Below are 12155 nucleotides of genomic sequence, written 5' to 3' on the forward strand. Positions count from 1 at the left end.
CTTCCATCCACTGCTCATCCCCCTCAGGGTCCTTTTAGCCTTCACATCTGTCAGTGTCTATACATCCATCTGTCTTACCTTTCATCTCTTTATTTGCGTGTAATTTTTTTTTCCATAAGGTTAGGGTGGAAAAACAATTGAAGTCATACTCACAAAATATAGTGAACTTATGTTCCGACAACAACAGATTCCCAACATCGCTATCTGATTGTGTCCTATGTTCCCCTCAAAATCATGACATGGACATGTGGGTTGATAATTGCAGATGTAATATTCCCACCATATTAGCCTGCAGCCCCTTAAGCCCCTGTCACACTGTCCCGAAATTGACACCCGATGGACACACGAATATGGAATTGTGAATTTCGCACGAAGATGGCCCCGAACCACACACGAAGGCAACATTTACATTACATTTAAGACATACAACTGCAACGAAACTAACACAAACAATTATGTTAAAGTATTATGATACTGTACTGATATTTTCCGACTTTGTTCTTTACTTTCTCCGTCTTTATATGTAGAAGATATTAAGTGTTCTCCGTCATGTTGTTTCCATAGCAACAACAACTTCCTCGCCTTCAAAATAATATATGATATCCTTTTTAGTTTCACAGAACACAAATTGGGTTATTTACATAATATGTTTACATGATTTTGTTGTGCAATAAAACAACCAGATGGAAACACGATAAAATAAATGTTCAAATTCGGCTCTGATCGTGGCAACATCGGGACATTCGTGAGGGCATCTTAAGCCATCTTTGTGATGCCAAAGATTTTGCCACCGCTCCCGAAGTTGCTGCCGGAGCCTGAGAAACTCCACCAGCGGTCATACGATGGCTTAAGATGCCCTCACGAATGGCCCGATGTTGTTACGATCAGAGCCAAATTTGAACATTTCCTTAATCGTTTGTCCATCGGGTGTCAATTTCGGGACAGTGTGACAGGGGCTTTAGTCACCTCATTATAAACTGTATGACCCTGTTTAGGACTTAATACAATTTTATCCAAGATATTGCTGCCATCCATTCCAAAGATAATAAAATAAGGATTCACTTTTTCCAGTGTTATTGTAAAAGTTTGTAGGTTATATACTTATATTATACTACAGATCACATGGCAATCATCAGACATAAACACATAGCTATTAACTCTTGAATTAGTTAATTCAGGGACCACTTCCCAATCTTTAAGTTTAACTCACTTTAAAAAAACTAGCAACGTTACTGCCACAGAATAAGTTTGTAGTACTTTCCCAAGTGTTGGCCTGTTATAAAACTTTACAGATGTCTAGTTGAGATCAAAACAAGGCAGTATTTGCGGCTGACTGTGGTCGAAAGTAAGGTGCTTGAAATAGGAGGGGAAGGAAACGGAACAAGAGCCATGGGTTGGTGTGATCCCATTGGAAGATGGTCTCCACTTTTCACTGCCAACACCAGTGCTAAACTTTACATTTAAATTAACGCAAATAAGGACGTAAATAAAATAAGCTCCTGAATATGTAGACATGTTTTGCTTGAACTTGCTTTGGCTTTTCAACTTAAAGTCCCACTGACACAGACAAAATGTATTGGATAACCTTTTTGTGCATCCTTTAATCTAACTTTCCTGCCTCCCAGTGAACCTGCCTAACCCTTCTTCATGGGCCTGTACACCCCTTCACTTCTCTCCCTCATCTTTTTAATACACCTCTCTCCTCTATCACCAAGCGTCTCTTTGACCTGCCTTTGCCCCTCTCCCTCCATCTGTCCATCCTCCCACTTTGGTAAACACAACTTTTCCTGGCTTTAGGAGGTCCTGGACCCGTCTTTGGTGCTCTGTGTGTGTGTGTGTGTGTGTGTGTGTGTGTGTGTGTGTGTGTGTGTGTGTGTCTAGCAGTCAAGTCATGCAACATTAGATGAACCATTGGGCTGTGTGATGTTTGTTTACCTGGCCTGTCTCTGCCTCCCATCCCCTGATGTGAGTGTGTGTGTGTGTGTGTGTGTGTGTGTTTGGATTGGCTTGCTTTGCTGGCTATGATGCTCGGTTGAGCTGATGGATATGCATACTGGCTAAACGGACGGATAAAGGCAGAGATGGATAGAGGGAGGGGGGGGGGATTCAACGTAAGATGGAGGGATGTTAGCTTGTGTAGCTCCATTTGGGCAGATCAACTCCAAGCCATTGGTCTCAGTGATTAGCGGGTGTGTCGGAGTGATGGAGAGAGGTATGGAAGGAGGGAGGAAGTGAAACATGGAGAGAGACACAGAGTCAGTGGGTGAGAACAAGTTGCATATGAACTGATAAACAGTACACACATGACCTCATGTCAGGGCAATCCTTTAAAGAGGCCCGATAATGCTTTTTGAGGTTTACCCTTTCCTGTAGTGTGTTGAGTATTTTGTTAAAATGGTCAAGGCTAAAATCCCAAAGTTCCCTTTTAGAGGGAGTTTCTCAGTTTAACAGTGTCTCCCTCCTTGACCCCCCTTCCTCCTCCTCCTTTCTGTATTTTCCCCTGTCCCATTACATGTGTGACAGCCTTTGGTTCCCATCGCCATAACAACTGGCACAGAGAGGTGGAGAGCTGGAGAGAGAAATGCTGAAATTAGGATGCCAAAGCACTCACCAGTCGCCGTGTGTGTGTGTGTGTGTGTGTGTGTGTGTGTGTGTGTGTGTGTGTGTGTGTGTGTGTGTGTGTGTGTGTGTGTGTGTGTGTGTGTGTGTGTGTGTGTGTGTGTGTGTGTGTGTGTGTGTGTGTGTGTGTGTGTGTGTGTGTGTGTGTGTGTGATTTGAGACACTTTTCTTTTTTTTTTCTGCATCTGAGCTTGCTGCACTCTTTCATCAACGTAAGGAAAATGTTGGTGTGTGAATGTTGAACTCGATGCCCATATTTCCCTGCAGTTAGAGGACTGGCTTCTCACACGTTATTCAAATATATTCTGCATCTCTCCATCTCCCCCCTCCTCTTGGTCATGCTGTATAGATTAGTATCTGTGGTGGAGAGCGGCTGTATCGCTGTCAGCCCATTAGCAGCTGTCTAAATAGACAGTAAACACATCTTAATTACCTTAGTCTGATACACCACATATACACACAAACATACACACATTCCCTTTTAACCATTTAGCCCCTAGTGTTGGCCAGATGGGCGCGCGGCCCGTTAAAAAGCCCTCCATTACCGACTGGGCTTGACCAAACTGATCCACCCCTCAGCCCGCTTACCGGGGTCTCACTGGGGCCACGGCGGGCCCTTGTCGCCACATACCTATAATTTAGCCCCCCAAGTGCTTTCCACATGGCCACAGCAAAAAGCCGGCCTCCATTGTAGGGGTCCGGTAATTGTAGTCTCGTTTAGAAAACCGCAAGTAGCAATTAGCACAGAGTTGGCATTATACGGGTTGGATTTGCATCCCTGCTGGGCACAAAATGCTGTTTTAATATGAGTTTGTTTTCCCCACATGGAATTAGCTAAAGGGGCCTTTTATCGTATTCACACACCCTACTCTTCCCCCAGCTCTGCCCACCGCTCGCCTTCCCTTCATCACGCTGCATAATCTCTTTCTTCCTGTCTTTTGTTCTTTACATTTGGCCTTTCCCGTCTTTACCTGTAAATCACCATCCCTTTATGTTGACTGATGTTTCTTCCCACTCTCGCTTTCCCTCCACCACAGAGGCAGTGGAACTCCTGAAGGAGATGAAAGAGAAGGAGGTGGTGTTACATGACAAACACACCACGCTGTTATTCCACATGCTCTTTTCTCTGGCGACCAAGGGCGGCGCCCCCGCCATTCAGCGCCTGCAGGAGTCCATGTTCACCCTCGGACTGGCCAAGCCCAACTCCAACCTCCTCTCACCCCTGGTTACTGCATACATCGAGAGGTAAGCAAACTGGCTGTGTTACAAATCACAAAAACACTCCCTCATACAAAAATAACCAAAGTTGGGGAGTCGTTCTTTTGACTTCCAGGTCTGTATTAGCTTTAAGTCACTGGAGAAAAAAAGGTATGCTACAAGAATTGTTGTATTTTAGAACATCAATAGAGAGGCGAAGTCCCGCCCATCTACTTCCGACCCATGGGATCTTATTTCGGGAAAAATTATGCATTGAAGTCAATGGGCAGAGAAAGATTATCTTTGGATCCCGTTTGAATTGTGCCACGAATTACATGATGTTTGTCAGTCTTAAAAATGAATTTCCATGTCAAAAAAGTCACAAGTTTGTCGTAAAACTGTTGAAATTGAATGTGACTATGAAAAATACACAACTAGAAAGACTACAAATCCCGGTCCCGCATGCTGGCTCTTACGGAACCGACTAACTCTCCTTGTGTGTATGTATAGCTCTCAACATGCCCAGACTTGGAGTGATTTTCACCTCTTAATACTTTTCGCCTCATTCTGAAAGAAAGAAGTGAAATGTGCCAACGTTACGGCCGTCTTGGTGTGTGGTGCGAGACGGGAGATGTAGTTCATTGAGCGGTTTCACAAACACAAAAAAAGTGTTACTTCGCAGTTTTACGACACATTTCTTTTTTTTTGACTTGCAAAATTTACTTTTAAATTGACAAACATCATATGTGTAATTCGTGGCACAATTCAAACGGAATAGAAAGATAATCTCTCTCTCCATTGACTTCAATACATAATTTTTCCGAAATAAGGTCCCATGGAGCTCCCTCGGAAAGGGAGGGACTTCGCCTCTCTAGACAAGGCTGGACGGCTGTTTCTACGTTGTTCACATGCATTTTTTCCAGCTGGGAACTTTATCTCTCCAAATTATTTCAACACCACGTTTATGCAGCACCTGTGCCTTATTCTGCAAATGTAACAAAAGCGAAACACAACTCGTGCATCCGCTCGTGTCCAAAAATATTGTGGGTTCTTCCTTGACCCACGACTTCCACCAAGTTTCATGAAAATCAGCCCAGTCGTTTTTCAGCAATCCGACTGGCAGACAAAAAAACAAGCCTAGCTGGAAACCACAATGTGTGTTATGGTATATTATCTTTCTATGGCTGAAGTTCTCCCCTTTCCAGCCAACTAGCTCACTTTTGTTTTCAGATTTGTGTCTTCATCTGCCAAATCCAGTTGCCAGGTGTGTGTGTGTGTGTGAGTCGCTCATCCCTCCCTATGATCATAGCTGAGGTTACTCTCTGGGTCAGCGATTCAGACAGAGAGAGGATGTGGAAATTGCTCATTTATGTACGTGTGTGTGTGTGTGGTTTTAGAGCCAGGTTTTGTTTGTTAGAGGATTCGCCAGCTGCAACCTCTCTCATGAGCCCCCACCCCTGATCTGCTGAAACACCCACTGCTCTACTCAAATGTGTAAGTGTGTGTTTGTGGTGAGAGACGGCCATCGATGCTTCTTCCCATAATGCAAATATGCAAATGAACGTTACCAAACACTGGCCGGGGGTCACTGGTATTGCTCCACCCCTCAACTCTATTCAGTATGTGTGTGTTATTCAGAGTGTGTGAGTATTATATTTTTTTCAGAGCAGCTTTTAAGTAGATCAACTCATTAGCATGTTAATTATGTACAGAGCACTAATTGCTGGATTTACCACAGCGCCGTTAGGGGCCCACTAGTACACACACACACACATGCCCTTCACATGCTCTCACACACTGTTTACCTCTAGTGTACATGCTGCTCTGTAGAGGTAGACCTTTACACACACACACACACACACACACATGCCCAGACGCTCACACACACACACCTGTGCTCCCCTGCAGCTGTTTGTTTTGCTGTAAGTCTGCTCCCTGGCACCAACAGAGTTTCCAGGTTCACTCGTTAATCACTGCCTCTGTGAGATTAGCAGGCTAATTTACTCCTGGGTCATCAACGGCAGCCAACACACACACACACACACACACACACACACACACACACACACACACACACACACACACGGGCACACACACACACGGGCACACAAACGGGCACACACACACCAGCTTAGCACAGCCCTGTTCACAAATCAACTGCCAGTTGTACTTCCTCCAAATGATACTGCAGTGAAAACACACTAATGAGCACGTGGACAAGCGGACTGCTGGTATTTCAGCTGGCTGGTTGTCAACGCTTGGAAATAGTCCTCAAACTAAATGTAGAACTTGATATGCACACAGTATTCTTTTGTCGACCACTTCACTTGAGCATATCGTACATTTTTGTTTGGAAAGTGTAGCTAGTTTAAATATGAAGGTAGATATGGTGCAAAATGCGAGAGCGTGTAAAACCTGATGTGAGCACTTGCAGAAAATAAATCTGAGCTTGTGTGCATACTGTACATTTACATTTGTATAAAATATCCACGTAACTGTGAACCAAATTTGAAGTCACAGAAGAAAAAAAAAAAGTTTTGTAGCTTGTAAAAAAAAAATGAACTTAGTGATGAAATGTTCACTTGCAGAAAAAAAAAATATTTTTAATATATTTTCCATTACAACCTCTCAAATCAGTCATTAAAACTTGACGAATCTGCTCTGTGGCAGAATAAATCGACGAATCTGCGGCCTTGACTTTTGCTACACTTCTTGTGATGAATGTGTCGCTAAAGTAATTTTCACCTGTAGATGTGGGGGGGGGGGAGGGAGGGGGGTTGGAGCCAAGGGGCGGAGCTATCAGAACGGCGAGGCGCAAACTCGGGTCAAATAAATAAAAAGAAACATCCTTCCTTCCAATTGACCTTTCGCAAAGCCACGCCCCCCCTTGGTTACTGTTGCTAGTCCGACAAGCTGAGAGCCAGATGCGTTAAACAAAGCCATAATGGAGGGTCTCCGTAACGTCGGAGTCGCCTTAACAGACTCATTTTGGAGCAATAACGCAGCAATATCCTCCAGGTCCCGACAAAAGGGGCCACAATACGCTATGGAGGGTTATATCCACAGTATAAACATTAGAAAAGAGGGAGGCACAACATCAATAGAGGCACTTGCATACAGGTCGCAGTGCAAGAGTGAAAAACCACATGAGCTGTATGTCAAATTCGACGGAATTATTATTATTATTTTGGAATAAAACAATACAATCAAAAGAGGCATTAAATGTTGTAGTTTGTCTAAAGTTAACTACCGTTTCCTTGGTGGCTTTCTGCATCCACCTTGTTGTTCCTTTGTGGGGGTCGGGGTGCCCACTTGTGCAGCAGGATTAGGGAAGTCGGCAGTAGGCTTTCCATTAACAAAATACTACAAAGATTAAAGCAAAATATAAATGAATGATTGCCTGTTGGCTTTCTTGTTTGTACTTTGACCACAGGTAGACTAATAACGGAGCTCAGCTGTTCAGACATTATTATGCATCAAGTGATATACATCACTAGAAGCACACAGCTTACAGCTATAATCGTGTGACTTTAGCTAACGTTAGTATTAATTAATTAAATTAGTTAATTTGTGAATGTAATCTTTGCTAGCTAGCTAGCTAGCTACGTTAGCACGTATTTACCTTGGAGCAAACGTATTTGTGTTTGTTGATATTCGCCATATTCAGCTGGGCATGGGGCCTGCCGCATTTCTTTATCCACTGGCGGCATCTCTCCTCTCGGGTTTTGGGTTTAGGAAACGGGTAAAATATCCCCCCCCCTCTCTAAGCTTATGGGATATCTGCTATCCGATTTGCAAAGACCATAAGCACAACGCTTCACCATTTTCGCAATGAATTTGAACGCTAAGCTTGTCGGACTTCCACAGGGAGCCGCGCACGTGATCGAATATGATTGGACAACGGGCATTTAGGGGCGTGGCTTTGCGAAAGGTCAAATGCTCAACTTTTATTTGAGCAGATTATCCACTGCAGGAGTTAGAAACGAGCCGAATAGTCATTATTTATCTCTAAAACATCAGTTTCAGGCACTAAATAGTGTAGAAGTGCAACTGAAGGCCCTAAATAAGGCTTTGCAGTTACAGCTTTGATATACATTGGCAGCTTTAAAACGACAGAGGCGGGCCGCAGGCTGAAATAAAAGTGTCTCTTTGGAAGATGTGTGAAATGCTCAGTAATGTAAAGCAGTTTCCACCACGTAGTTCCAGCTGAGCCTCAGGGCAGGCTTGAGTACCACAGCACTTGACTTTTGCGCTCCAGCTGAATCTATCTCCTCGTCCTCGTCTCCTCTTTTTATCTTTTATATTTATCCGGTGGTCTCCTCCTCTTCATGCCGTCAGTCAGGGGACAAACAGACAGTGGGGAGGAGGGGGGACGGAGGGAAGAGATAAAAGAGGACAAAGCAGGCATCACTCCTGCCTGCACCCGTCTCATCGCTGTGTCAGCGCTAATGACTTAATGAACACTTCTCCGGCAGATTAGCCCTTGACAGCCCATCATACGCGCCGCCCTGTTAGCCTTCATGCCCGTCCGCTCACTGTTGTGCGTGCTAGCCTGCTACTACTCTTTCCCAGATTGCCACATCCTTATGGAAGTGATTAGCGTCAGAAAATGCTAATGAGTCGCACTAAATGAAGAGCTGGCTGGACGTGTGTGATAAGACAGAAAAACGGAGGAGAGCTGATGGGCGAGGAGTGAGTTTCACACTTTCCTACGGTCTTATATTGTGTGTACATTTTTAGTGAGGCCTAACACAAGATCACAGCCTCTCCTTTCAATTACAGTAAGACCAGATGAAAATAAAATGAGTGATCTAGGAGGTGGAAATAAAAAAGGAAATCCTTGGTAGATAAAGCGAAGCAGACAGAGGTGAACATTTAGACAAGTGGAACAAGGAAGATACACTGAGAAAGATTGTAACTGCAGCACAACTTGACTCCATTAATGGTCCAACATGCCCTAATCAATTATGCTTATAAAACAATGACGGGTTAAATGGACAATGATGTTCTCATAGTGACGATATCGCGGATAGTTATCACAGGAATCTGCAGTTACCATAAGCTCTGTGGTACGTTATCAGTGTGGCTTTTTGGTTTGGAGGCAAGAAACTAGTAAACTCACAATATCAAGCACCTAATGAAAGAAAAGGTAAGCAACATAGTGGAGCATTCAGCAGGTAAAGAGTAGAGATGTCCCGATCCAATCACGTGATCGGGGACCGGAGCCGCTCACGTGATTTTCAAAAGATCGCAATCGGGAGAAAAAAAATCAGGGATCGGGATTTTTTTTTTTTTTTCTAAATTATTTTATTTAATGTTACAAAACAAAAATGACCATGTTCACGTCTAAAAGTCATCCTGAGGCCTTAGTTTTTTAGACTCTTTACTAAAGAGTCTTTCCTCGGAAATTGAGACCAAAACTGAGCTAATAGGAGAGTGACTATTAGGCGAGTAATGAGGATAATGCTGCTAGATGAGTAAACACTACTGTTGCCATATCAACATTGTGCAGTACGAAGACTCTTCACCTGTGTGGGTAGTGAAGTAAACATGAATACGTGCCATTCTTCCACACATGTAAGTGTATAACAGTGGGCTAGTGGTGTCATGATCGCTGTCTCATTTGCATTTTCGGGAGATAGACACCTTGTCCTCCCCCACGCAAGGACAGTGGCGTGATAACAGGCCTGCCGATCTCCTCGGAACAAAAGAGGGGGACGGAGAGGAATGGGAGGAAGGGGGGGGTGAGATGAGGCAAAATGAGCTTCCTTGTCTAATCCTTCAGGTTTCCACTGAGCAAAGCGCTCCCATTTTTTTTCAGGGCTTAATTGGCTGGAAAGTGGCTGACATGCAAAGTTGAGGACATTAACAGGGCTGTGCGCCGCAGTAAATGGCAACGCAAAGTGACAGTTAAATTGTACCTAGGGGAAATTATCCATCTTTCGACATCCTTAGCTCTTTTTTGGGGTGGATCGGTGGGCGGAGAGAGGGGGAGAGGGGAGGAAGGCAGATGGGGGTGTAATTGCAACACCAGGCCTTATTTTTTGGAGAGTGAAGGGATGTTTTTTTTTTTTAAACATGTCTGATTAGGGTGGAGGGATTATAAGTAGGTTAGGAGGAAAGAATAAAGTGGACGGATAGAAGGGATGAAATGAATTTGGAGGAGTTTTGAAACATTGATTCCACCAACATGACTCGGTAAAAAAGTATTGCGAGACACCACATAGCAACAGTATTTGTCCATTCAAGCCACATTTTGTAAATTACAAACGTCTAACTGCAATTGTTTCATTTTTGTAGTAAAAACCCACGACCCCCTCCTGTTCTCATTCAATCTCCACTCTCTTTCTCTCATTTTCAAAAATCTCTTAGTGTCTCTTCTGTGTTGTTCAATCAGACGGCTGTGCGGTTGAACAGCCTCTTGACTGCCGCTGCTGAATAATGTTGTCCCTCTTCATTTCAATTAGCGGACCTCTTTACCTTCCAACCCCAATCACTCCATCTCCTCCTCCCCTCCATCGCTCTCTTCTCCTCACTCTGCCTCACACAAGGTCACACCATTTCCTGTTTTATTTTTTTCCGGGTTGTTGGTCTTTCGGGGCATATTTCTCTTATCCACTTCTCTAATTGATTAGAGGAGAAAACACTTGAGAAATTATACCTGTTCACTCTCAATCTGTCTGTCTCGCTCCGTCCAGCCGTCTGTCTCACATTCACTCCCTCTGCCCCCCCTCCCCCCTCCCCACTAGGTGCCCTATCTGCTTTGACCTCTGTGTGATTGACATGGTAATTACCCAATCAACAGATTGATGGCAGCGCTGTCACAATAGAGGGGATTGAAGTGGTCTCTCTTCCCTCCCCCTTCTCTCAGCTTCTCATTCCTCTTGCTTCTTTTTCGGGCGCCTCCGTCCCTCTACTTTTCTCGTTATCACTCCATCAGGCGCAGTCATCCTCCCATTGCGCACTCTTTTGTTTGCTCGAGAGGCAAAGGAAGGATAGATTGAGCAAGGAGAGCTGGTACTGGGTCGGGAGGGGGGGCGGTCTCTAATGTTGTTGCCATATTTCTGCTAAATGTCTCAGCTGGGGGGCGAGGTCATCAGATGGGGAGTGGGAGCTGACAGCGTGAAATCAGAACGAAGAGGGGGAGAAGAGAAGGAATCAAAAAGAGAGATGGGGAAAATGAGAAGGAAATGAGAGGAGGTTAGAGAGGTTTAGAGAGGACAAAAGAGGAGAAGAAGTGAGAGAAGTTGTGAGGAGCAGAGAGGGTAAAGATCACTGCAGTTCTTTTGTCTGCTGTATTGCTTCCTCTCTAAAAGCCTGTCCAGAGAGACATTAGCCCCTCGCCGACAGGTGTGAGAGCGCCTGATTGTGTGAGAATGATGTATTGAGGCCAAAAGGCTTCATCACCTACAGTCTGCTGTCAGGAATTCAAAGGCCTGTATTGTTGCACAGGGTCACAGTGCTTGAGTGGTGGGTCACAGGGTTAACGCCCCACGATGCACTCTCTTTTCTCTGCCCACACAATCTTGTACATGACTGACTGGATAGACCTGACATCTAACTCGCTCTCTCATCTCCGTGTGTGTGTGTGTGTGTGTGTGTGTGTGTGTGTGTGTGTGTGTGTGTGTGTGTGTGTGTGTGTGTGTGTGTGTGTGTGTGTGTGTGTGTGTGTGTGTGTGTGTGTGTGTGTGTGTGTGTGTGTGTGTGTGTGTGTGTGTGTGTGTGTGTGTGTGTGTGTGTGTGTGTGTGTGTGTGTAGCGAGGACCTGTCCGGAGCTCTAGAAGCAGTCATAGGATGTCAGAAGCGCTACAACCACATGCCTCCAATCCACCGCATCATCGTGGGTCTGGTGGAAAAAGGAGACACTGAACTGCTGCAGAAAGGTGACACATTTATACCCTCATCTTGTTGTCATCCCAAAAATATGGTGCTAAAACTTTTGGTTTGAACATTTATGTAAATTGTTGACGATTAACTTTAGTTTTTTTTTTTCTTGATTCACATTTTTTTATTTTCTCAGATTCTTTAGAACAGATTCCCTAGAATTATGGAAACCTGTCAGTTGCACCTTTTATGGACTAAACCCGCTCTTAGAAGCAACACTCGATGCTGCTTTTCATTCATTTGTCAGGTTTCGAAAAGGCTCTCCACATTACCAAAACAAACAACTATTACGGGGTTTTCAGGTTTTATGCCTATCATTAAAAGTTGACAGTGAATAGATGACAGGAATAACAGGACAAGGAGCAAAAGACATGCAACATGGACATAGAAGTTCATGGTCAGCAATCGACCAATCAGAATCGAGTATACAACAAATATAAATCGTGTCAAAGGCT

The 12155-nt window shown here is 44.3% G+C and overlaps 1 protein-coding gene across 1 annotated transcript in view; it reads left to right on the forward strand.

Annotated features, from left to right (window-relative positions):
• The window catches only part of lrpprc (leucine-rich pentatricopeptide repeat containing), a 64414-nt gene that overhangs the window by 22957 nt on the left and 29302 nt on the right, over positions 1-12155 (forward strand). The window contains exons 23-24 of the mRNA XM_079686979.1: positions 3657-3864; positions 11575-11699. Of these exons, the coding sequence (XP_079543105.1) occupies positions 3657-3864; positions 11575-11699 (333 nt within the window). The remainder of the gene's footprint in view (positions 1-3656; positions 3865-11574; positions 11700-12155) is intronic.

The sequence above is a fragment of the Notothenia rossii genome (assembly GCF_949606895.1).
Source record: "Notothenia rossii genome assembly, chromosome: 6".
In the NCBI taxonomy this organism is placed as follows: domain Eukaryota; kingdom Metazoa; phylum Chordata; class Actinopteri; order Perciformes; family Nototheniidae; genus Notothenia; species Notothenia rossii.